General features: G+C 41.0%; 1 protein-coding gene across 2 annotated transcripts in view; it reads left to right on the top strand.

Annotated features, from left to right (window-relative positions):
• The first annotated feature begins 2,041 nt into the window (after positions 1 to 2,041).
• Positions 2,042 to 25,496, top strand: part of WLS (Wnt ligand secretion mediator) — a 134,680-nt gene continuing 111,225 nt past the window's right edge. Inside the window, exon 1 of one of the 2 annotated variants that reach the window (XM_023209713.2) lies at positions 2,042 to 2,431. In XM_023209713.2, the coding sequence (XP_023065481.1) occupies positions 2,326 to 2,431 (106 nt within the window). In that variant the 5' untranslated portion in view covers positions 2,042 to 2,325. The remainder of the gene's footprint in view (positions 2,432 to 25,496) is intronic. The other variant, XM_023209705.1, reaches the window with a different exon arrangement.

Raw genomic sequence — 25,496 nt, forward strand, 5'->3', positions numbered from 1 at the left:
TCTATTTCATCCTTTCTGATAGTACCTGGTGTTCGCCAAAGCAGAGGTAATTAATTACTATTCAGTGAATAACAATTAGAATGGGGTTCCTTTAGGGCAGGTGCAAGTACCTTGACATCTTGGTATCCTCGAGTGCTTAAGAAAGAAAGCCTGGAACATGTTAAAGGCTCAATAAGTGACTTGGATAAAGAGTTGAATGAGAGAATAGATAAACAGCAACCACAGTCATGCATTGCTTAATGATGGGAATACCTTCTGAAAATGTGTTGTTAGGTGATTTGTCATTGTGCAAATGTCATAGAAGGCATTTACATAAACCTATGTAGTATAACCTACTACAGACCTAGACTATACCGTGTAGCCAATTGCTCCTCAACTACAAACCTGTCTGGCATGTTACTGTACTGAAGACTATAGACAACTGTAATGCAATAGTAAGTATTCTGTGTATCTAAACATATCTATAGAAAAGGTATTGCAAGAATATGGTATTATAACCTTATAGGACTATTGTCACATACACGGTATGTGGTTGTTGACTGAAACATCCTTAGCGACACATGATTGTATATCCTCAGAACTGTTAAGAACTATTAGATGTTGAAGAGATGGAGTTTTGTATGCATAAAGTTTGGTGCTTGTCCTTGACAAGTGTCTGTTCCACTTGGAGACTAGAAATGAATGCCTCTATTAAGTGTAACCTGCATGACATCTTCTATAAGGGCAATGAAAATTCAGGAACAGAGTAGAGGAGGAGAGAAGACTGGGAAAAATAGTCTCTTGGCATGAAGAGGGTGTGTAAGGATGGGAGGGACAAGAAACCAGGTGTGTGAATGGTGGTGGTAGAAACTGCGAGTATGGGGAGCAGGGTGGGGTATTTACCAAACCAAGGGTCTATTGAGTAAGGTGAGTTGTATTGACCAAGTGGCCAGTTTATGAAACATGGAAAAACCAGGTCCAGAAATTTAGACTTGATAGAGCAGGAAATCTCTATCAGGAGTCCTGCCCTTCTTTTTATGGAAGTTAAGTATAACTATAAATATATGATTTCTCACAAAGAGACAACAAACATTGTAACTTAGTATGTGTACCCTCTAAACCACCTAAGATCTCTTTAGACTTTTGAAATACAAACTGTGGGCTTGCTTTCACATTCACTTATTCATTCCACAAAAGATTATGGGGCACCTCCTAGAGCTAGCATTTTGTTAGGCACCATGGGGGGTACAAAGAACAACAACAAAAAAAACTTGGTCCCTATTCCCCAGGAGTTTACAGCTCAGTGGTGGAGACAAACCTGTACATAAATCCTTACAATAGGAAGTAAAAATGTAAACACAGGATTGTAGGGACTCAGTTCCCAGAGATACTGCATGGAGGTGGTGTGGAAAATTAGATTTTTTTTTAGACTAATTGGTTTTGGATCAGGTTTAAAACTGATGGAGTAGAACATGTTCTCTTTAAGGCAATAACCAGGATTAAGGCTGTGGAAGCACATGCGCTGGAGTAACGAACAGTGGTCTGATTGGGCTGGAGCGCCAGGTTCCTCAAGGGGCGCCGTGGGGAATTTAGCTGGTTCTGTGCCCAATAACGAGGCTGGGAACCTGGTAGAAAGAATTCGATCTGAGACTTTATTTCGCATCTCTGTGTTTTGACTGAGGCATCTATTGGGCCCTTTAAAAAAATTCTCCTCCTCTTTCCCAAAGAGAGTTCTAGCAGTTGGGGGTGGGGTGGGGACCGTTTCCTAAAGTCAACGCGTAAGTTAAAGGTCTGCAAGGCGGTCCACCGGTGATTTAAATCTCGCACTTCGGAAACCAGAAAAGGAAACCTGTGAGAAGCTGGGCAGGGGGAACCCGCTTCACACCAACAGCAACCCCCAAATGGCACCAGTCCCTGGAGGGACAGGTTGCAGGCCAGGCTCGGGAGCCGGGCGCCAGCACCCGCCAGAGCGCTGAGCCCCGAATGGTGGGCAAGGGGTAGAGGAAGAGAGGGAGGGAGGGAGGGAGGCAGCGCGAGAGGGAGGGAGGAAGAAAGGGAGGGAGGCGGCGTCATGTGATCCGCTTCCCTGCTCCTTTAAGCGTCCACAGGCGGCGGAGCGGCCACAATCACAGCTCCGGGCATTGGGGGAGCCCGAGCCGGCTGCGCCGGGGGAATCCGTGCGGGCGCCTTCCGTCCCGGTCCCATCCTCGCCGCGCTCCAGCACCTCTGAAGTTTTGCAGCGCCCAGAAAGGAGGCGAGGGAGGAGGGAGTGTGTGAGAGGAGGTAGCAAAAAGCTCACCCTAAAACATTTATTTCAAGGAGAAAAGAAAAAGGGGGGGCGCAAAAATGGCTGGGGCAATTATAGAAAACATGAGCACCAAGAAGCTGTGCATTGTTGGTGGGATTCTGCTCGTGTTCCAAATCATCGCCTTTCTGGTGGGAGGCTTGATTGGTAAGTGCGGAGAGCTGCAAACTTTTCCCCCTTTCTGTCTTTTCGGGCCCCTTCCCTCTTTGCCTCTTGGGCTACTTGTTACAGTATCACTGCCTTGCTTCTATGATCTAATTAGTCCGGCTATTGTGCTTAAGAAAGCAGAGCTCCATGGGGCTCCGTGGGGCACAATCCAGTCTAGTGGCTAAGAGAAAAGGAGGGGAAAAAGTTTTGGCCTAGTTTCAGTATCCACTTGAAAGGCAGGAGGGGGGCGGCGGGGGTGGGAATCTTAAGCATGGCGACGGATCGCGCGAGGAAGCGCTGGGTTACAAAGTTGATTGCTCGCCGCCCCCCCCCCCCCCCGCTTTTTCCCGCGTTCCCCCCCTTTTCCTCTCCAGTCCCTTCCAATCAGCTCCGGGAGGGCAACGTAATCGACTTTATTAGGAACAACAGAAGAGTCGGGGAACTGCGCCCGGCGCAAATCCGGAGCTCTGTTACAAGGCTGAGATACTTGCATGGTTGTAAATGCATTTGGTCGTCTTTGCTAGACGCTGAGGGTTTGCATTTTGGGGTCCCGACCTTCGCGCCCTGCTTTCCCGCCGCACTCCACCCCACGCTCTGCGGTGTACAGGTCCGAACTGTGGGCCGGGCGGTTGGATAGGATGGGGTGGAGTGGGAGGGAGTCCTTGACAAACGCTGCGGGAAGTTGGAGAGGTCGGAGGGGAAAAGCGTATCCGAAAGCTGTTGCTTTTGGCCTCTTGCCCACTCGCGAATATCCCTTCCCCCACTTCCTAGAGCCCCGAGAGCCGGTGACTGTGGATCCCCCGTCCTCTCTTGGCGCTTAGGAGAGCGCCCCCCGCTCCCACCACAGCCCCCCGCAGGTGACAGCTCCCGGGTCCCCCGGCGACAGCGCCCGCTCCGGGAGACCTTCCCTGGCGTGCACCTCCCGGACCTCTCTGAGTCAAACAGGCTTCCGGGTGAAGAAAACCGCCTCACGGACCGTCTGCTCTGAAAAATTCCCTTCCCCTCGCTGTCTCCCCATCTCCATCCATCCTCCCGCCTCTCTGCACACTCGCGCCCCCCGCGCCCCCTCAAGATTTGGGACATCCCGGCACGAACTTCAATGCCAACTTTGCAGCGTGCGCGGACAGGAGGGTCGGCTTCTTTACTTCACGGCTTTGTTAAACTTTGCGGAGTGGAGAGTCCACGGAGGGGCTTTCTCCGCGCTTGCCTTTGCGGGCGCCCACGCGATATGAGGTGCGGGGGGAAACGCCCGGGGGCGCGGGCAGCGTCGCTGCCAGAGCTGCACAGGCTTGGGCACCTGAGTCGTGTGCGTGGCGTTTTGTCTCCAGACTTGGGTTTGATGGGAACAAATAATAGGGAGTTTGGTACTATAAATCACGGTAACATCCAAGCCAATTGTCTTAAACAAAGGAGAGTGGGTGAAGCTTCATCAATGAGAGAAATACCTAAAGGAGACAATGCTCTTTTCTCTGTGTGCATTTATCCACAAAGCAGAAGGGGGTGCAGAGTTTTCAAACAATCTCGTATCCCCATTGTGGGCCAAACAGCTTCATATTTTTCTTTCTGGAACCCTACCCTCAACACACACACACACACACACACACACACACACACACACACGTTGGCTTTTGTGTTAAGAGCTCCTGTTTGGCTACATGCAATCTCGTTTCCCCGTATTGGATTTTTCGAGGCTCTTAATACCTTCTCTGCTGGGAGCTGAAGACAGCCTTCCCTGTGCCCTCACAGTGATTATGCAGCGGTTACAATTACACCTCTTGTCTCCCTTGATGAGCAGTTGCAGTTAGATGCCATTGGATCTTGTGTGATTTCAGTGGCAGACCATAATTAAAATTTCTTGCACCTTGTGCTTTCAGAATTAAATTGGCCTATTATCCCTGTCTGACCTTCATCCTCTTTGAGGTTTTTGCACAAGCAGCAAACCATTACACATAGTTTCCTGGTGTTTGTTGGTGTGTTTCTTTTTCTTTTTCTAGGCTGATCTCCTAGCTTTGCAGAGCCCATTATCCATGATGTAGGCTTCCTAGGGCACTTCTGGAACTAGTAGGATTTCTGGGATCCAACCACCAAGGAGAAGCCCTAAGGGCACCCGTGAGTGGCTGGTGGACATTGGAGTGACTATAGGGTCAGAACACTTGTCTGTTCCAAATAGGGTTTGTCTGGAGTAAGTGGTGCCAAAGATTATTTTTCCTGAAGAATGTGGTTAATGACAACAACCTCAAAAAGTCCGTGGCAGGTGCTAACTGTAACTAGATTCTCCTTAATTAATAAACTGCTTTATTCCAATTTATTTGAAAAATATCTATGTATAACACTTCTTGGAGGAAACTGTGTAAGTTTGCTGCTTACCTTCTCTCCTTCCTCAGTTGCAAAGGCTGTGTCTCCAGTTCAGATCAGTTAGCCCATGTTCAACAGTGACTTAGCCTTTCCTCTTTCACTTAAAGAGTAATTGTTTTTGCTCTTAAACAAATCTAAAAATTTAGGTGGGACCACCCAAATATGGGAAATAAATATCAACAAAATGTAAGTGAAAAATTTTCCCACCAAACTTCCGTAAGCTGGAAAACAGAGGAAACTAAGGAAAGAATAGCAACAAAGTGGGCAAGCGGAAACAGTAGTTGAAGGAACAGTTTGTAGGCTGGAAAGTCAAGGTAAAGTTCAGAAACCTCCTCTGCTCTCTCCAGTGAGAAGAGAACTCCTCCGCTGCTCATTGTTACTGCTACTTAAGAAGTCAGTTGTCCTGGGTGTGAAATGTCTCTCTAATATGTCTGCAGTAGGCCAAGTGAGAAAAAGAAATGTCCCCTTTAAACTGGCCAGAATATATTTTTCTTTTTGATCACTCTTTGCTGATAAAAGTAAACTTAGGAAGAGCAACTTAGGAAGAGGAGAATATAAATGTCAAAACTCTTGTTTGTAAGGGTGTAAGGACCACGTACACCACACACACAAATATACAGCACAGAAACAACCACCCCACCAAACAACAATGACAATCCATGAACCCCAAAAGTGACCAGGCAAGTGAGTTAACTAGCAGGCTTCAGGTTCCTCATTGGTAGACGAAAGAGTTTAAGGTCCCTTTCAGTTCTAAAATTGTGTAACTCTTTCAGTACTTAGAGAATTGTACATGACATTTAAACTGTTGTTTGGTTGTAGCCTTCTAGATTTGATGGAGAAAATTTAAACATTCACTATAAAAGCAAATAGCCTCCAGGGTTTGACATTGGTTTAGCCAGCTTAAATATTCTCCTATTTCAATGTCCTTCTTACCAAAGAAAACCACATTTTTTTGCTTGCTTTTTTTTTTTTTTTTTTTTTTTTTTTTGGCACCAGTGTCTATAAGCTAAACCTTTAATGGGATTTTGCAAAAAGGCTCTGAAAGCAATATCTTACATAGTAGAACTTGGGGTATTTATAAATTCACTGATTTATATCATGCTTTTGTAAAAACTTTGAGCCACTATGAAACCATACATCTGATACATCTAGTATTCTAAATACATCTAAATACATTCTAAATATTTAGAAATTATTTAAAAATGCTGTAGTGCCTGAAGGAAAAAAATATTTTTAAAAATATAACTTTATCCTCCTTAAAAATAAGCCTGCAGAAAACTTAAAAATCATTTTCCTTTGATTTCATGTTTGGTGAATTTAACTCCTGAAAAGGCAGTTTTGGGGGGTGGTGGAAGCAGGGAGAGGAAGGAGACCATGTAGCCTGAAAAGAGAGTGCAGACTGAAAACCATGAACTTGAATCCCATTATGTGCAATTTGCTCAGCCTCAAATTAGTCATGTCTCAGGAATATAATGGTTGAAAAAGCAGGTCACTGTTCTCAACTCTTCTAAAACTGCTAAGAGTATGAAGATCAGAACTGGATTAATAGAAAATTGTTGCATTGTTTTCAGCACACCCTTAAATGGGAGTATTCCAAACATAAAGCATCAACAAATCACCAATTATTATTTCTTTAGAAAAGATCATTATTTCTTCCAAAAGGTAACTTATGTGAGTGGCCTTTTTAAATTTTTGATGCTGAGGATGTAATGTATACTGTATGAGATATAACATACACACATATGTAATCAATTTTCTCAATATTGTGCATGGATTATCTACTTCTTTCAATGATGTAGCCCACAGGATTGTGCTAGTATTGTTTAAGTGGAGGCAATTGGTCTTTACTGTGACCCATTTATGGGAGCTTTTGTTTCTGCTGCTGTTGTTTATTTGGAAGTTGCAGAATTTTAAGAAATTAAATTACAGTTATGCCGAGTATATGTATTTGCTCCCCAGTTTATTAGATTTTAAGCTTGTTACATTTATTTTAATATATCTTAATGATGCAATAGCTGTAATCCTTCAGTATTTGGGTATCTGGTGAGAATCTTGATAAGTATTAATCAATTGGTTTTTGGTTGATGTTAAGCCATATTTTTCTGTATTTGATTCTGCTTTTTATTTTGTAAAATGTCATTGTTTTCATCTTTGTTAACTGCTAGAAGTATCTAATGTGGTTTGAGTACTGTGCAACGTTACAAATTCATCTTTTTTAAAAGAGCATGAATTTTTTTAGTAATTGAAATTACAACATTTGCCTTAAAAAAAAAAAAACTAAACTATTTGGTTCTTGCAGTGTAATCATCCTCGTGCTAACAATCTCTAATTTTTTTTTTTTTTTTTATGAGACAGAGTCTCGTTCTGTCAGCCAGGCTGGAGTGCAGTGGCTCACTGCAACCTCCACCTCCTGGGTTCAAGTGATTCTCCTGCCTCAGCCTCCTGATAGCTGGGATTACAGGTGCCTGCCACCACGCCCAACTAATTTTTGTATTTTTAGTAGAGACGGGGTTTCACCAGATTGGCCAGGCTGGCCTCAAACTCCTGGCCTCAGGAGATCCACCCGCCTCGGCCTCCCAAAGTGCTGGGATTACAGGCACTAGACGTCCGGTTCTAATTGCTCTTTCATCTGATTGTTCTTTCAGCACAGCCTGTCTAGACTTCTATTCGAACTTTCCCTTTTCCTGTTATAGTGAGAAACATTTCCTTGAGCTAATAGTGTTATGTGTGGCTTTGTGAGGTTTTCAGGTTCCCTGCCTGAAACCTAGATCGAGACTTAAGGCCTTCCCTTCCTACATGACATTTTACAGTAATTTGACCTTAAAATTGTTAAATCCATATAAATTGCAGAAAGATTTCTTACCTTATATTCCTCATAAAGGTGTTTCTATGGAGATTTAGAATTTAGAATTTGTTGAAATGATATAAAGGTCCTTAGTTTAAAGCTCCTGTGTGCTACTTGCCTGATTTGCAAAATATCTATCAGGGTGTACTGTGTGCTTAGGATGGGGCTACATGCCAACACGGGGTTAGTAAAGAGGAGACATGGAGCTTGAGTAAACTAGGGGAGCTGTGGGTAGAAAAGTGCCCCTCTTCATCTAAGTTTACAAAAAGATTTCCTAGGATGTAGTTTTCTAGCATCAAGATAATTTTCACGTATTTATTGGGAATTCGAGAATGTATGAAATTAGAACCCCTACTAATTATACCATCAACTAATTATATTAATATTTCATCAATATATAAAATAATATTAATGTATTTGTAGATATATTAATAAATGATAAAGTGTTTAACATGTACGGAATGTGCAATATGTGCCAAAACCTGTCTAATTGCATCTGTACAAAACCTTGGCAAATTGGTATTTTTGTACCCATTTTACATGGAACTGAGGTGCAGAAAGATCTAGTAAAATTGCACAAGATTACCTAGCTACTCGTGGTCAAAGCTGGGATCGAACTCCAGTCAATCAGACATCAGAGCCTAGATTATCAGCTTTAGGTGATCTTCCCACTTTCCCCAAAACCTTGACTTTTAGACCTGAATAAAAATATGAATGCAGGGAAACATGAGACTAGCACTAAAACTGATTTCTCATTTTTATAATCAGGTAACATCAAAAGGAAGAAAATATTAAATGTGATGATAAATGAAATGGAGTCCAGCTGTATGGACCCAAACAGTGCCTTGCCAAGGCTGAGGGCGGACATGTCTTGAGAAGTTTGACTATGCCAGCCCAACCAATTCCATTCGAGTTCTAACCAGTCCCCATAATTGTATGAATCATCCAATTGACTAAAGCAGCCAAGTTTGTTAACCATCAAATGTTTGAGATTCTGCTACTTGTAAGAAGATTACTCAATTTTATTTTCTCTAGTTGGTGATTTTAACATATATGTAGTTATATAGTAAGTCTGGACTTTTTCAAAGGAGAGGAAAGAAAGAATCAGTGAAGTTGGAGAGGTTTTTAGAGGGTATGTGTTGGCAGTGATGGTGGAGGAATTGAGAAAAGAGCCTCTTTCTGAAAGTTGAAAATTCTTTTCCCCTACGGAGAATTTTTGTTTATATGCACACCCATGCATAATAATGAGGGCATTTTAAACCAGAGACTCCTACAAACAGCCACCCTGACAGCAGGAATAGGTACATTTTGTTCTTTGGAAAATATGCTAATAGAGTTCTCTCTTCAAAGATTTGCAGCCCTTGATTTTGATAGAGACCCTGAGAGGTAATGGGACACAGGGAGCATCAAGATATGAAATGAGCATGACTATTTCATTTAGGTCTTACTTTTTCTCTGAAGGGTTGTGATGGTGGCCTAATAAATGTGCCAGCTCTGCACAGTTCTAGAGAAAGTGCCTGCATAGGGATGTGGGAAAGAGAGGAGGAAAGTGGAGAGGAGGAGCTTGAGACATGCCAGTTCTCAAACTTAATGATCTCAAACTTTAGTGTTCTCTAACTTTTCTTTTGGTAAAAAGATGAATCTAAAAGGATTTCTAAATTAAAACAATGATGTATAATTTATAATATAAAAATACTAAATTTCTATAGCCTCTTACTACTACCTCTCCCCCCTGCCCCCTACATTCTACCCTTGACTAAATCTTGTAGGGGAGCAAAAGCAGTAATCATATTGGAAGACTGGGGGACTGTGGAAAGCATTTCACACATAAAGATTCACTTAATGATCATATCATCCCAAAGAAGCAAATACTTCACTTTGTTCAATTTTCACATGAATCTGAGGCTCATTTAAGAACCTTTTCTGAGGTTGCAGAGATAGTAAATGAGAGTGCAGAGATAGTAAATGAGAGGGCTAAGACTCAAGTCCACAGTCCTTGATTGAATCCTAAGCCATATTCTTAAGCTTAATGCCACTTTCCTCCCATTGTCCTTTCCATTTCTATGGGAAACAAAGGGGTGAGTGTGGTGAAACTGATTCTATACAGATTGAGCAGAAGATGAAAGCTCAAACCCCCACTACCTTTTCTTTTTGCTTCCACCCCTTCCCCAAACTCACATCACTGCACATTTACTGATCGTTGGCCTATTACTTCCTAAACAAGGGATCCCCAACTCCTAAGACATAAGAACCACCTACACCAGCCATTGTAAATATTGACCAGTGTTTCTGGGCTGTGCTAGGGAGGACTGAACCTAAGAAAATTACATGCCAACACTCCCCAAAGGAAATTGTTGCATACCACAGAAGATGGCTGAGAGTTGTAATGGGAAATTTGTTGAGATGGTGGGCCCTCTGAATGCCCCCTGGATTTAGCATGCACAGTAGGTCCTAAAGGTAGCTGTTGAAGAAATAGGAGTGTAATGAGGATGTGGAATAGGAAAATGGGGGTAGAATATAGACTCAAGAAAAGAAAATGAAGCGCTCTGGAAATATATGAGACTATCTTTTCAAGGACACAGCTTGTGCCTGGATTTCCAAAACCTGCTTCCAGTGCCACCCAATCCTCCAAAACTGAGCTAACATTTCTATCTGCTATGCCTATTTAAATCCTGGGCCTTCAAGTTTAATTTTCTGCTCCCCCTTTCTCCTTAGTACTCCATTCTCATAATATAATCTGGCCAAGGGGTGTTCTTTCTTTGCTGGCCCACAGGAATTACAGGGTCTTCTTAAACATCTGGTTAATTTCCTGGGTTAACTCAGAGGTTTTATCCACAGATACACATTTCCAAGAAAGCAGAGGTAATTGAAAGAAAAGGCCAAGTTATTACATTTGTTTTGGCAAGACATTATGATTTTCCTTTAGAAAGAAGATAATAAGTCTGTAAATGGTTGATTCAGTTTTTCTTCAGACCTAGTTTAGTAAGGCCAGGCTCATGAAAGTTGGTTGGAGGCCAGTTAACTGCTGCCTTAGTCCTGGCTGACCCCCTCTCAAAGAGAGAGCTTCTGGTCTCAAAGCAGCGTCATGTAGTGGAGAGAAACTTGGCTATGACTCTGCACACAACCTGTGGTCTCAGTGATCCCAAAAAAGTCATAAAATCTCATTGACTCTCTCTCTCAACTGTGATGTGAAACAGAGCCCTACTTCCTCATGGGGACTGCTACAAGCATTAAATATCACTAGAATCTACTATCTTGAGGACTTGGCACTTGCTGGAGTGTCTCATTGAGCCAGGCCCATCAGAGATGTGATTTCCAAAGGACTTTGCACTGAAACCATTTGCTTAATCCCAAATCCATCTCTCCTACTTTTCTTTGTCCCTCTCTGTTCTTAGATCTGGAAAAATGTACACATGACACTGTTTATTATCCATTCTTTTCCTTCTTTGAGTCACCACCACTTTGCCCAACACCTACAGATTTGTGGATGGGAATGACCCAAAACCTTACTTGGTTTGGCTTTGAAAGTTCAAGGAGGTCATCCTGCTTTCTAACATTAGTTCCTGTGCTATAACCAAGTATTTCATTATGAACCTCCCCCAAATGATATATATTGATGTTATTGCAGAAAATTAACAAATAACACAAGCCCAAACTTCTCCTAAAGCATGCACATTTTACTCCCAAGAGAATCTCTCATGCTTTTACTCAATCTATTACTTTGCTTTATATACAATGTTAATGAAGCTTGATTATGCCATTTTGTAAGTCTATACTTCTGAGTTGGGATGATTTGCCAACCCTCCCTGGCAGCACAGACTTGTAGAACTATGGTAACATGAGGACATAGGAAGAGACAAGAAATCGATTAAAAGTCTCTATTCAGAATAAGAATGCCTGGGATTCTGGGGTCTCTGGGATATTAGGCAAGTCATTTCACACATCCGTGGTATCTCCACCCCTGCCCACCCCCTCCCCCCCGGCACCTTGGCAGCATCAATACATTCTAGGCCAATATGATACTTGATCCTACCCCAAAGCTGTGTGATTTTGTCACTGTCCATGAGTGCGGCTACTTGGATCCATTGTACCCATACACTTTGGTGGTGTTTGGCCTGAATAGAAGCTGAAGAGCTTGTCAGTATTAAATCATAAGGATGAAAGGGCCTTCAAGACTATCTTGTTCTACCTTAATTTAGAAGGAATTTGAGTCCCCGGAAAGGGACGCCATTCAGTTCATGCAGTTAGAGGCAGAGCCACAGCCATGGCTTGGATGCAGTTTCTAATGCTACTCAGTGCCCCAAAGATATGTGTCCTTCAGAGTTTCAGTGTGAAGATCATCTGATTTCTGTCTAAGGCTATTATAGAGTTAATGTGCAGTACATTCCCAACTGGTGCTTCTTATAGCTCGATTGATTTTTCTGTTACTTGAAAATAAAATAGCAATAACTTTGTCATCTCCCCCTTCCCTTTGTATCCTTAATATAGTTAGCCAATCCCTTATGGAACAACAGAATTACATGGAATGTTACGCTATGCTATGTGGATTTTAAAGAACACTATAGAATTAAAAAAAAAAACAAAACTAAATTCCTTCCTTGCTTGCTGAGGGTGTGGTACATTCCCTTCCTCCTGCTTGGGGAAATGTAAATTTAAAACTCTTTAAAAAACACACACCAAAACCACGCAGTGTAGTCATTACTTATCCAATCCAAAGCACAGTCCATGTGTCTAGTTTTAAGACTTTATCAGTCTGAGGCTTCCTTGACTAAAAAAATCTATGACTAATTCTTGTGCTTTCGGAGGATGTTTGTGACACGCATAATTCCAAAGTTATAGTGTGAGCTTGGGGTCAAGTCACATAGCCTTATATATTTTGGTCGGATTTACATACGAAAGCAGCAACAAAATTCCTCATTCTTCGTCTCTGCCATTTCTTCACTTTGAAGGTAATTGCAAGCAGAAAATTCACATTGCCAAAATAAGGCTTATAATGTTGTGGGCCCCTCCTTTGTGACTAACAAAGTGCAATTCAAGTGGTGCAAGTATTATACTGTAAATTCTTCCTCCTCTGTCTTTCCGTTTGGTTGAAACTGAACAGAGTCACGAAGCACTGTTTTTCTGCACCATCTAATTTAGCTGAAATGAATCTTGACTTTTAAGTCTCTGTTTAACAAGCTTGCCTTCAGGTGATCACCATTAAAAAAGTTACGTTCCAAGCTTTATGAATTCCAGCCTTCTTTCGAGGCAGAGCAGCCCTTTTTGAGGTTCTATTTATTTTACTCAGTTCTCATATATTTTATCTGCTCTTATTTAGGTTGTAATTTGCCCTGGAGCAGAATGCCTCAGACGTGGAAAAGACATAGAAAAGGCATTCCTTTCTTTTTTCTGTTCTGTTGAGCTAGTTCTGGCTTGTGTGAACCAGGCTTCTACTTTAGCCCCTGTGTATCTGGGCTAAGTGAAGTCGTAGATAAGATTTTTACTGAGGCCTTGAAAAGACTGCACATTGGGTCTTGCTGTCACTTATAGAACATCTCAGAAAGGTTTTGCTTCTTGAGGATCATATAAGGATGTGGGTGGGGTGGGGCTTGGCTGTGACAGGCAACTGTGGGACCTCAGCTATCTTTTTATTCGTGCCTCCCCCTGAATTTCAGAATGTGCAGGTTCATGAGTATGCCAGTATTAAATCCCTGGCACTATTCTTTGAACATGCCCAAACAGGACAGAGCTTTGCTCTATGAGAATGTGGTATTTCTGGGTAATAGTTGATGAAAGAGAAAAAAAACACAAGACAATTTGTAAATGCTCAAGATTTTTAAACTGAAAGGGCACTAAAGTCATCTTTTAATTAGCATTTGTTTCTCTTTTTGCAGATATCAGAAGAATTCCTCCAGTACCTTCCTTCCCTCCCCCACCCACTTCTTGAAAAAGAGAAAGTTTAGGAGATCCATGAGCAGTTATGCTTGGGATTTTAACAAAGTCAGGATTAATGTATCTATGAGACCGTAATATTTCGGTGATAAAACTTTGACTAATTACTTAAAGCAGCTCTGTAAAGGAAAGGCATTAACTCTTCCCACTGGACAGAACTGTTACTTTTGTAATTTTGAAATTTTTGAAATTTTAGTAATTTTGAAAGTTGCCTCTTGATGTGGGCTTCTTACAGGATTCTTGAGAAATAGTCACTCTATAAAAATAACAGTGTTGGCTGGAGGTTTTCCATATGACAGTTCGTGTTAAATGAGAAGCTTAATCCTTGAGAAGCTTGATCACTCCATTCAAAGTGATTGGATTTCTATAATAACTGATGGAATGTGGTTTTATGGTTGATCAATGGCAGTGATCTGATTTATCTCTTTGTTATCAAACTTGCTTTGTGACCTAGACTAACCATTGAAATTCTGTGAGCCTCAATTTCCCTCAACCAAAAACCTCTGAGTCACAGGGGGTTGTGGGATTTAAATGAGAGAACATGAGTTCTCTCATTGGGAGCCTGCACATAGGTGTTAGATCAATTAATATATGTGAGCCATTTCTCTGAAGTAGAGGTTGCCCATAATTAACTTTTCAAGTCTGTTTGTTTGTTTATTCTGGAGTCAACCTGTGTCTTGTAAGGTCAATGGCGGGTTATTTCTGCCTGTTAATGGATTGGATAAAATTAGAAACCCAGCCACCCTGCTTGATAGCCTTTCCTGTTAGGCAAGATCTAGGCTAGCCAATAGTCCAAGAAGCAGGTCATTCATATATTCAGTAAATTAGAATGATTAACTTGGGTTGTTTTTCTGTTTTTAACCAACATTTTATTTGAATCTAAATGTTGTCTTTTAAAATTCTGGGCCAGTATTCATGGCGCTTTAGAGCATAGATAAGCCCAGGTAGCACGACTTTTAAATGGATATTACTCATTTTGTGGAAGAGATCTATTCCCTCTTTGCTTGCTGCAAAGTGAATCCCAGTTGTACTTCTGTCTTACATTATAAAATTGGAGTCATCATCCACTGGGAATTTTTTTTGCTTCTAGATATAACGTAAATGACAAAGACTTTTTAAAGTCAAACTTTGAGGAAAAATGATTTTTAAAAATAAAATATTAATCACTTCTGAAATATTAGCTAGAATTTATAGTGCTGTTTTATAAGAAATTTTAAACAAAAATGATTAAAATATAACCTCTGTCAAACTATAAGCTGTATGAGAATGAGGATGGTTTAATACACTCACCTTTATTGTTGTTACTATAGATCAGTGCAATGTAGGTACCCAATAATATCTGTTGAAGAGATGAATAGATGAATGCCTTGCATTCCATCTATTGTGGAGGTAACTAAAATGCTTCTACTTTAAGGCTTTGAGGCCTGCCCTAAGTTTTATAACATTATATTCCACGCTATTATTATTTAAATGGGGGGAGGGTTTTTATTATTCACTTGAACATAAAAGATTGTGTTACCTTCGTAATACACATGCTTACATCTCTAAAGTGGTACAATTTTGGAGTTGGAAAGAGAACTTTTTCTATTATATTGTAGAAACTAAGGCCCAAGGAAGACATAGTGAGAAATAAGATTTGAACTGAGCTTTCTGACCACTAGTGGAAAGTTTCATTACCTATGCCTACTGTTATGCTGATTGTTATTACATCTGTGCTATATATTTTGGTCCCTACTTGGCCATAAAGGTGGAGAGTTGACTGTGGCTGGTTATCTATACTAGTTGATTAAAGTTTAGTGGGAAGAAGGGAACACACAGAAGTACATATATTTCCAAATTTTGAATATCCAAATGGAACTGTAGAATTGTAATGTGAATTTTGATATTTACTGTCTTTAAGAAGTAAATGTGTTTCTTCTGTTCCATGAAGGCTATTTTGAAGGGGCTTCTTTTAGAAGATTCACATAGTTTGCTTAATCTTCTATAAACTTTTAAAGATGAAAAATGAATCTTTGAAAGTTATGCTTCTAAGTATTTTGTAGATTTATTTACGGTTGTACTTAGAGACCAATAATGTATTTATGATGTCAGCTTTTATAAATGCCCCTGACAGGAAAATATAATTTATCCAAGTAACTACCTCTGCATTCCACTGTATTCAGCTTATAGATCTGGTGAGTGGGAATGAATTCATTCTCACATTCCTTCAGGATTCCTCCAGGTTCCTGCACACAAGCTGTGCCAAATGTCTTCCTGCAGGCAAAGAGGAACCCAGGCCTGTGACTTGCAAGTACGGCCAGGCAGAGGTGCCAGGCGGGAGCAGGGATTAAAGGAGCATATGTAAGCTGAAAGGGAAGGAAGCAAGTACGACAAGACCTCACAACAGTGCCTGGCAAAGAGTACACACCTAGAATGTGATAGGCATTATTTTATTATTAATCTTATTCTTTTGATCCAGAAATGAGTTCTTAGAGGTAAATCACCCACCCAGGGTCCTCTGGAGGCTGGCATAAAAGGTCTTTGCCTGCTGTGAACCTGGTTGTACTGGTTCAGAGAAATGTAGATGATTCCAGTTCCAGACTTGGATGTACAATTTGTTGTTTGAATTTAAAAGCCCGTGACTGGAAGTAGGTGTTTTTGTCCCCTCTTAATATCTATTTATATTTTTGAACAAGAGTAAAATGATGCTAAAGGAATTAAAAACAAAGAAAAAGAAAAAAAATGCACCATTTCGATACAACCATTCTATGTTAATACTTTATTCTTTCCCCTTCTGTGATGGAATATTTCCAATTTTCTATAAAAGAAATGTATAAGCCTACTTAGCAGAGGCTCAGAAGTTTATTGTGTGTGCTGCTTCTACCAGTTGTGTGTTTACTTTGGAAATTCAGCAGTCAGTTCCTCTTCTCTTCCTTCAATACTCTTCTCTGATACTTAACTCAAGATTGTGGTTGAGCCATTGAACCATGGGAAATTCATTTTCAAAATCTGCTTAATTGCTGTGAGACTTTTAATTTGTTCTGGATGATGGTGCTAATGTCTGGGAACTGGGACTGAAGCCCTCCAAAGTTGTTAATTTAATCAACCGCTGTGCCCTTGCCATGCCTAATGAAGCGGGGGGCAGGGGGGTACCAGACCCCTCTCACAAAGGGGCTGGGTTCCTCCTGACCACCTTGTCAAAGATAAATAAGAGGGGTCCCACCGTTAGGTTGAACACTTGGGGCAAATTACCAGAGTGTCAGCCCACGTTATCCAAAGCCCAGGGTTATGCTTCCCAAAATAATTACTGAGTAGGTTTCATGTAGGACGCCTGAGTTTTAAGGCATGGGTTTTGTGTGCGTGTGTTCACACCTGCTAATCTGTAGAATTCTTTAGTCAGTTTGGGGTTCTGTTATGGCTTTGTCCATAATCTGTAAGATCATAAACATCACCCCCAGACTATTGATGTTCCCGTTAACCACTGAAGTTTTCCATGGCGAGACTGGTGAAAGCTTGCTCTGTCCTCATGATAAATTAGCTTGTTTATTCCTCTTCTGCTTATTTCTATCCTGCTGTTGGTTAGTGTAATGAAGCAGAAGTCCATTGTATGTGTTCATTGGGTAGCGATCCTCTGGCACCAAAGGGGGTAATTGAGTAGAAAGGCGGAATGCTGTTGGTGCATGGGAGAAGTTAACACCACATGAGGTCACCAGGCTTCAAGCTTTAATCAATGTGGACACAATGCAATTGAGATTGTGAAAAGGGTTTGTTTATAGTGTGAGAGTAAGGGTCAGTAGTTAATTTGAAATGCTGTAGGTGTGTTTTCCTTGAACCAAAAGGTACAGAGCATGTGTCATAGAGGACTGTAAATATCCTCAAGGGAGGGACGTAATTGGGGTGGTGATTTAAAAAGAAGGGCATTTAAGAACTTCAGAGTACTTCTTATTGCTCCATCCATGTTTTATTTAAATTTTTTGCCATTTTTTAAAATGAGGAGACTGTAGAAGAAACAGTATGTAAGTCCATGGTATAAAAGCACAGCCCTACCAACAAAGAACTTTGTCCTTTTCAGCAGTGATTTCCTTTGGGAAGACATTTGGAGTACTATAAAATATTGCTACTAGGAATCCTGTATACTAATTCTGAAAGAATGATGACTCTCAGAAGTTTATATCTTTAGGATTTGTAATTATTGTGGCTTGAATTAAATAATATGAAAACCATTAACCCTCTACTTGTTCATGCTGTTGCCTTTTTCCGTCTTAGGGCTCCAGTCTGTAAAGTGTGCCTGTCTGCTTTTTGGATTAATTTTGGTATTTTCCCCCATTATTACCTAAGTTTCAACAGCTAAAAACACCAGCTTCAGCCAATTTGAATGTAGAGAGGGCCTGCCCTTTTGCTGCAGAGAAACTTTGCAAACAAACATCTGGTTTTCTGAAATGACTGCAGGGAAAAGAACATGAGGGTTATGGAGGAGCCAGAGGCTTGCAGTGAACTCTCCCATGCTTTGTTGTGTGTTTGTTAAATCTAGGTAATGCATTGATGTGCCTGATACCTCACATTTGTATAGTGCTTTTGTCCTTCTTTAAGGTACTTTAGTAGAAATCATCTTATTTGATCTTCCTAACAACACTCTAATATAGGCCAGTTCACCAAGGATATTTACATTTTAAAGTTACGAAAACTGAGATGGGGAGTAACTGTTTGTGGTATGTTTTGTTTGGCGAGGCAGTAGCTATGTTTGTGGAGGGAAGAACTCTGGGGATTTGAATATTAATTGCTACATTATGATAAGTTGAAGAACAAGAAAAAAGAGTAGTTTTAAAAAGTATGAATTATTTGTGATAGAAATCACTGTGTATTGGCCAAACATTCCTTTTTGAGCTCTCTTCCAGGACAAGTAAATGCCAGTTGTGGTCCATTTTCTTCACCTTCCTCTGTGTAGCGAGCTGTTCCCATAAACAGTTGTTGGTTTAGCCTGCTGAGGGTATCCAGATGTTTTTCTCTTTCCCCGGGTGGAATCTGGGTCTTTAGAACCCTAGGGTAAATCTTAAAGAAGGAGTCAGGGATTGCCTAGGAGATGAGGGTGAAACTAATTTACTAGGTTTAGTTAGTGAATGATGCTATTTGCTGCCCACTTTATTAATTCTTCTGTGTTGTGCCTTTCTACTTATTTAAGCCATGGATATAATTAAATTGCTCATTCTATTGTTGGACATTTAGAATAATTCCAGTTTAAGGCTATTATAAGCAATACTGGAGAAACCTTCTTTGTATTTAAATTCTTACTTACATTCTGTATTGTTTCCTTAGTAAATTCTCTTCTGTGACTTTATCTTAGGTAAAATGAAATGCACATTTTTAAGGATTTTGATGGTCAGTGATAATCGTATCACCCATTAGCCAAATCTGGGAGTGTCTCTCTCTTTGCCTGTTAGCCAGCACTGGTGATTACTTTTATTTAAAGAATGTTTCCCAGGGTGCTGATAATATCTTATTCTTTTAATTTACATTTCTTTGATTGAAAGTAATGGTAAACCTCTTTTCATGTGCTTACTGGCTCCATATATTTTTATATGACTTGCCTGGTTGTTCCTTTCTTTTAATATACTATTTTCAAAGTTGGATCATCCCAGTAATACAACTTCTTGAAGATTAGGAAAAGAAGGAAGATTTATTGGGGAGGATGATTGGTGTTTTTTGGCTGCCCAGTGTTTCACCTATTTGTTTTGGCAGCAGGATCTGCCTGAATCTCCTTTGTGGAACATTTTTTTCCCCACTCTCAGTGCATGTGGTTTAAGAGAATCTTCACTTCTGATTCCAGTGATGGACATGTGACCAAGCCAAGCACTAGCCACAGTGGATTTAGGCCTCAAGTTAGTCTAATTAGAGTGAATTCTGAGACTTGTGTGGAGGCTACCAGGAAGAGATGTCCTCTTTTTCTTACTGAATTTGAACTCACAGAATATAAGCCTGGAATTGCTGGAGTCTTTCCAATGAGGCCTGAGAATGAAGCTAATAAAATATAGGGTAGAATTCAATGACTGTAGAGAAGTGAGATCTGTTGACATAATTTGATTTCTCAAAACAACCACAAGAAGACTGCTTTATCTCTGGATATTTTTCAGTATCACCTTAGTAATGTAGTTTTTGCTGAAGGATCTTTGAGCAGGGTTTCCTGTCTCTTACAACCAAAAGAAACTGATGCACTTGTTATGCCTTTAGTTTAAAAATAAGTTGGTGGAACCAGGTGCAGTGGCTCACGCCTGTAGTCCCAGCACTTTGGGAGGCCGAGGTGGGCGGATCACCTGAGGTCATGAGTTTGAGACTAGCCTAGCGAACATGGCGAAACCCCATCTCTATTAAAAAATACAAAAATTAACTGAGTGTGGTTTCACATGCCTGTAGTCCCAGCTACTTGGGAGGCTGAGGCAGGAGAATCACTTGAACCTATGAGGCGGAGGTTGCAGTGAGCCGAGATCACAACACTACACTCCAGCCTGGCTGACAGAGAGAGACTCCATCTCAAAAATAAATAAATAAATAAATAAAAGAGTAAGTTGGTGGAGGCCACTGCTGCATTGCAGAGTATATTTGGATGATTATTGTGGTGAAATAAGTCCTCTGTAACAATTAAAGAATAAAATAAGTTGTGGAATCACCCTCTGTTAGGCAGCTCCTCCAGAGCAGTATTGGAAATGGGGTGTGCATGTGCGTGTGTGTGTGTGTGTGTGTGTGTGTGTGTGTTCAGAGATCACTGTTGAGCACCAAGTAGCTGGTGAAGATCATTAGTGACAATTCCTGGAACTTGGCCAGGCTGCTGGCTTTGAAGCAAAGCTCATTGCAACACGTGTTCCTGCTGGGCTGGATGTCTGTGTGAAATGGATGGCAACAGGATGTCCCAGCAGCTGAAATGAAGATCCTGAAAGCAGAAGAGAAGCTTTAATGACTGCCCAAGCAGAGCAGTAGTGCTGGGGATGGTTGGGAAATTCAGTAGATGTTATGATGACTCGAGGTTTCTTTGGGACATCTAGGAGACTGTGAGCCAGAGGAAGCAATGAGCAGCACATGTTGCTGCAAGTCCTGAACTAGGTTAGCCATGGGCTGCAGAAGGAGTAAACACATGGATTTTGCCCTCCAGCAACTTATATTTGGGAAGACAAGATCCATAAAATAAGACAGTTTGTTGTTAAGGGCTAAGTTAGGGGAAATAGACTAAGGGTGCTAGGCATTTGTTAGATCAGATAATTTTTTTTTGATACATAGAGGGTTTGGAATGGGCCTTTAAAGTATGGGATGGTCATCTGAAACGCAACTTGATGTGCATAATCCAAGACAAGATTCATCTCACTCAAGGTGCTAAATTAATAATGAACTTAATGCAGAAAGCCATGAGCAGAGTATCAAGAGTTCTAGCTCTAGCCCCATTTGTCTCCTTGGTATATCCTTGGTATATCACTGAATCCTCATGCTTCCTCTTGTCTTTTTTTTTGGAACGAAGTTTCACTCTTGTTACCCAGGCTGGAGCGCAATGGTGCCATCTCGGCTCACTGCAACCTCTGCCTCCTGGGTTCAAGCGATTCTCCTGCCTCAGTCTCCTGAATAGTTGGGATTACAGGCACCCGCCACCATGCCTGACTAATTTTTGTATATTTAGTAGAGATGGGGTTTCACCATGTTGACCAGGCTGGTCTTGAACTTCTGACCTCAAGTGATCCAACAGCCTCGGCCTCCCAAAATGCTGGGATTACAGGCGTGAGCCACTACGCTCGGCTTTACTTCCTCTTGTCTTTCTAAATGGACCTGGTAATGCTTTCCCTTGGCAAATAGAAACAGAGGCACGTCTTTCCTCAAAACCAAATATGGTTGGGCTTTTCCACCCATTTCTTTTCTTCCTTATTAAAGGCACTAAAATAAATCTTCAGAGATGTTAGGTTACCTATCATTAGAAATTTATTTTAGATGATGATTAAGGTATATCTTAGCTCTTAGCTAAATTCTGAAGAATACAAAGAGGCACAAGAGATGATAATCTGTTCATTTGTGGTGTTATTGAAACAAAGCACTGGATGTGAAATTAGTGAATTGAGATCTCAGTATGGGAATCTTCCACTTGCCAGCTATGAGACCTAGTCTTGCTTTTCCTGTCTTATCTGCAACCTATAGATCTGAAGACTTACGTAAGATAATTATATGAAGGCATTTATCTTTTGGACTATACCAAAAACAGATAAGGTGGAACTATTTAGCTGAGTAGATAGGCATGACATATATAAAAACATCATTAATAAAACAGAGCAGTATAAGATGAAAATATTAGGTAATATTATTTGAGTACGTAGTATGCACCAGGCAATGTATTAAGTATTTTATGTGCATTATGTCAACCCCCGATCTGGTAGTGTTGGAACTAAAATCTTCATCTAACTTGCTATTTTTATGTTTAAAGATCTAGAGTAATTGAAGGATCCTTAAAGCACTGATTTGGACCTCCTTAACTTGTTAATTGTATTTTCTTTTAAAACCCTCTGTTCTAAAAGTAATGGAATTTGGAGGATAAAACCTGGAGGTGGCTGTAAATTGACCAGAAGGTTTACAAGTACCCATAAGGACTGGCATTGTGTCAGACATTGTGGGCAAATTCATTCAGCTCTGGGCCTCCGTCTGTATTTCCCTTTGTGAACTCTTTTGCTGAATGTCCCATCATCCTTTGTCGAGATGAGGTCCTGTTCATCCTGTCTGCTTTCACGACATAAATGTTTTAGGAACTCTCCACAGACTGGCTGGATTGTCTGTTTGGGCTGTGAACAGATTGTGTGGGTGATGAGACAAGTAGGAAAAGACTCAGCGATCAAAAAAGGGGGAAGGAAAGCTTTTTCTCTTTCTCTTAGAATGGAGCTTGGATACAAAGGGTACTTCGTTAATCATGCCTCCTTTGTAATCAGAATGGGGGAGGTATTTTTTTAAACCACCACTATTTTGTCCTCTGTCTCATCCAAGTTAAACCAACTGTGCAATAGCTGATCGAGGGGTTAAAAATTTCCCAGATGCAGCCAGGCAGAATCAACTTCACTAGATAAAGGAATCGTTTGATGGTGATTTGAAAGCTGTCAGGTGTAGCGCCAGGCTTCTTGCAGACATGGCACTGGCCTGGTAGGATACCTATGTCCAGGATCCACATAGTGGCAGATTTGTGATTAGATGATGAAAATTTCATGAGTGATGAGAAATGGGGAAGAGATCTATAAGACTTAGGGGTTTTGGTGAGTTTAGAGGATTCAGTCACTTTGTACTATGTCCCTAGAACAATCACTGCACAAAAATCCAGGCATCTCAATTTACTGAACGACCTTGGGCAACTTGTTTAATCTTTCTGTACTTGTTTTCTTAGAAATCAAAGAAGGGTAATAATCTTTGGTGCCCACTTAATGGGAGTTGTATAAAATAATGAGATTGTAAATACTTTGAGTGCCCTGGAGATGAAGAGATAGGGAAAATTCTCTTAGGTGTTCTTCATGCTGAATATGGAAAGATGAATAAGCTTTTGTTGTTTTTTGAGAAAAATCTGTCATTTTTTTCAGCACTTCTTTTTTTTTTTTTTTTTTTCTTTTACAAAAGAGGCTGTGTGCCTCAGTAGAGGTTGACTTTGTAACAGTTTTATTTTCCTGGACAGGTCTGCAAGTTTACAATGTGGTTGGTTTTCCAAGAGAAATGTTTGGGTTTAGACCTGTCCTATCCATTCACTAAATCTAGTGGTGAGATGTTTTTAATGAATTGTTGGTGTACAGCAAATAAAGAGCAATGAAACAAAAGATAGTTTTAGTGTTTAGAAAAGGACTAATCAACTGTTACTCTAACTATCCCCTAGCTGGATGGTTGCCTATTTTCTTTTTAAAATTAAATGCAGTCTTCAGGCCAAAGCAGTGGGAGGTGGCGGTACATTCCAAGAAAGAGGCATCAGAGTGTCTGACGGCTGGAAGACAGCAGAAAGCTGCTTGATTGTTGGTGGGTTTTTTTCTGTTTGTTTTGTTTGTTTTTGGTTTTACCCTTACTGCCTTATCCCTTGATCATCTATTCAGAACAGAGGGGAAAAATCCTCCTCGAGGTTTCTCCTCCCCTTGGTTTGTGTCACCTAAACAACATTTTCTTCCCAGGTGAGATTGTAGTTTACCTCTCCTCTTGTAGTGATGAGCGGCTGGGGCTTTCTGCCCATTGGACCTTCCATTTGTCTGTCTTCAACAGGGAACTCCAATTTACTAATTCTCTGGAGAAACAGAGATTTTGTTTGGTAAGGGGGCCTGGGAATTTGTTTAGCCCAGCCTCACCTACACTGGGTCTCCCAAGAGAGATGACCTTCCTGTCAGCATCTTTCTATTTTAGCGACTTATTGCTCTCTAGACAGCTTGTTTAGCTTTTCAATCCAGTTGGAACATCATGATGGTTAAATGTTCTTTATTATCATTCAGTGGAAAACTGGCTTCCATGACTGCATTGTAATTTCCACTCACGAATGCTGGATTTTCCTTTTAGAATAATCTCGAATGTATGCTTCACTTCCGTTACACAGTAGCCTTTCAAATCACTGAAGATGACTATCATTTCTCTCCTTTGACTTTTTCTTCTCCGGGTAAAATACCCCTGGTCTGGATGAGACTCTTAACCATATTTGCTGTCCCTTTCTGGTGATTGCATTCCCAGTCAAGATTAAGTTTACCTCCGCTGCCATGGCAACCAGCTACTGCTTGTTGTTTCTACTTAAAGGAAACCACCATTTTCCTGTTTTCTGTAGAAAATTCATAATTCAAAAATCAGCTTGTTGATGTCCCTAGAACAAAGACATCCATACTGCTGGTGGTCCACATAGTGCTGAGATCACCAACCTCTACAACAGTCTATACACTGGACTTGCCATTTGAACTCATGTAACTTTGGGTAAATGTATTTCTTGTGTATGCGTGCATTAGTTTTTCTCATCAGGAGAAACAGTGTGGCCTGAGACAGGGAGACTACGGACCTTGGACAGGTTAGGTTCAAACCCCAGTTCATCCACTTATTGGCTGTGACCTTGGATGAGTTATTTTAATGTTTCAGGGCCTCATTTTACTCATCTCTGAATGGAGATAATATCTACCAGTTACCTCCTTTTTTTTAAATGGAGTTTTGTTCTTTTTGCCCAGGCTGGAGCACAATGGCTCACCACAACCTCCGTCTCCCAGGTTCAAGCGATTCTCCTGCCTCAGCCTCCCAAGTAGCTGGGATTACAGGCATGCACAACCATGCCCAGCTAATTTTTTATATTTTTAGTACAGATGGGTTTTCTCCATGTTGGTCCGGCTGGTCTCAAACTCCTGACCTCAGGTGATCTTCCCGCCTCAGCCTCCCAAAGTGCTGGGATTACAGGCGTGAGCCAACGTGCCCGGCCACACTGACTTCTGTATAAGAATGAAAATCACCCTATTAAGTCCCTAGCACAATGCCTAGCACATAAAAAATATCCAACAAATGGTATATAATTTCTAAATGACAGCCTGATGCAGTCAGTGTAGCATGAAGCAAACTGTAATGGTTATGAATTGTTGAGAACTTGGAATCTCTGTAGTTGGAAACTCTGAAAATGAAGTGTTGTAAAATGGCTTGATGGAGTATGAATTTTTATTGTATGCCTGGATGATTGGGGTAAAGCAGAGGTTCTCCACAAGAAGCAGTTTTGCTCCCCAGGGAATATTTGGCAGTGTTTGGAGAAGGCTTCCCCCAGCCACACCTCCCCTGAATTTGCCAGCAGTGGGGATGAAGAGGCTACTGGCAGCCAGTGGGTTGCTAAATATCCTCCAATGCACAAGCCAAACCCCTGCAACAGTTATTCAACCCAAAATGCCATTAGTGCAAAGCTTGAGAAATCCTGGAGTAGAGGGATGGGGGGCACCAGGCAGCCAAGAATAATAAGAGGAAATGGGT

Source organism: Piliocolobus tephrosceles, chromosome 1 (genome assembly GCF_002776525.5).
Source record: "Piliocolobus tephrosceles isolate RC106 chromosome 1, ASM277652v3, whole genome shotgun sequence".
NCBI lineage: Eukaryota > Metazoa > Chordata > Mammalia > Primates > Cercopithecidae > Piliocolobus > Piliocolobus tephrosceles.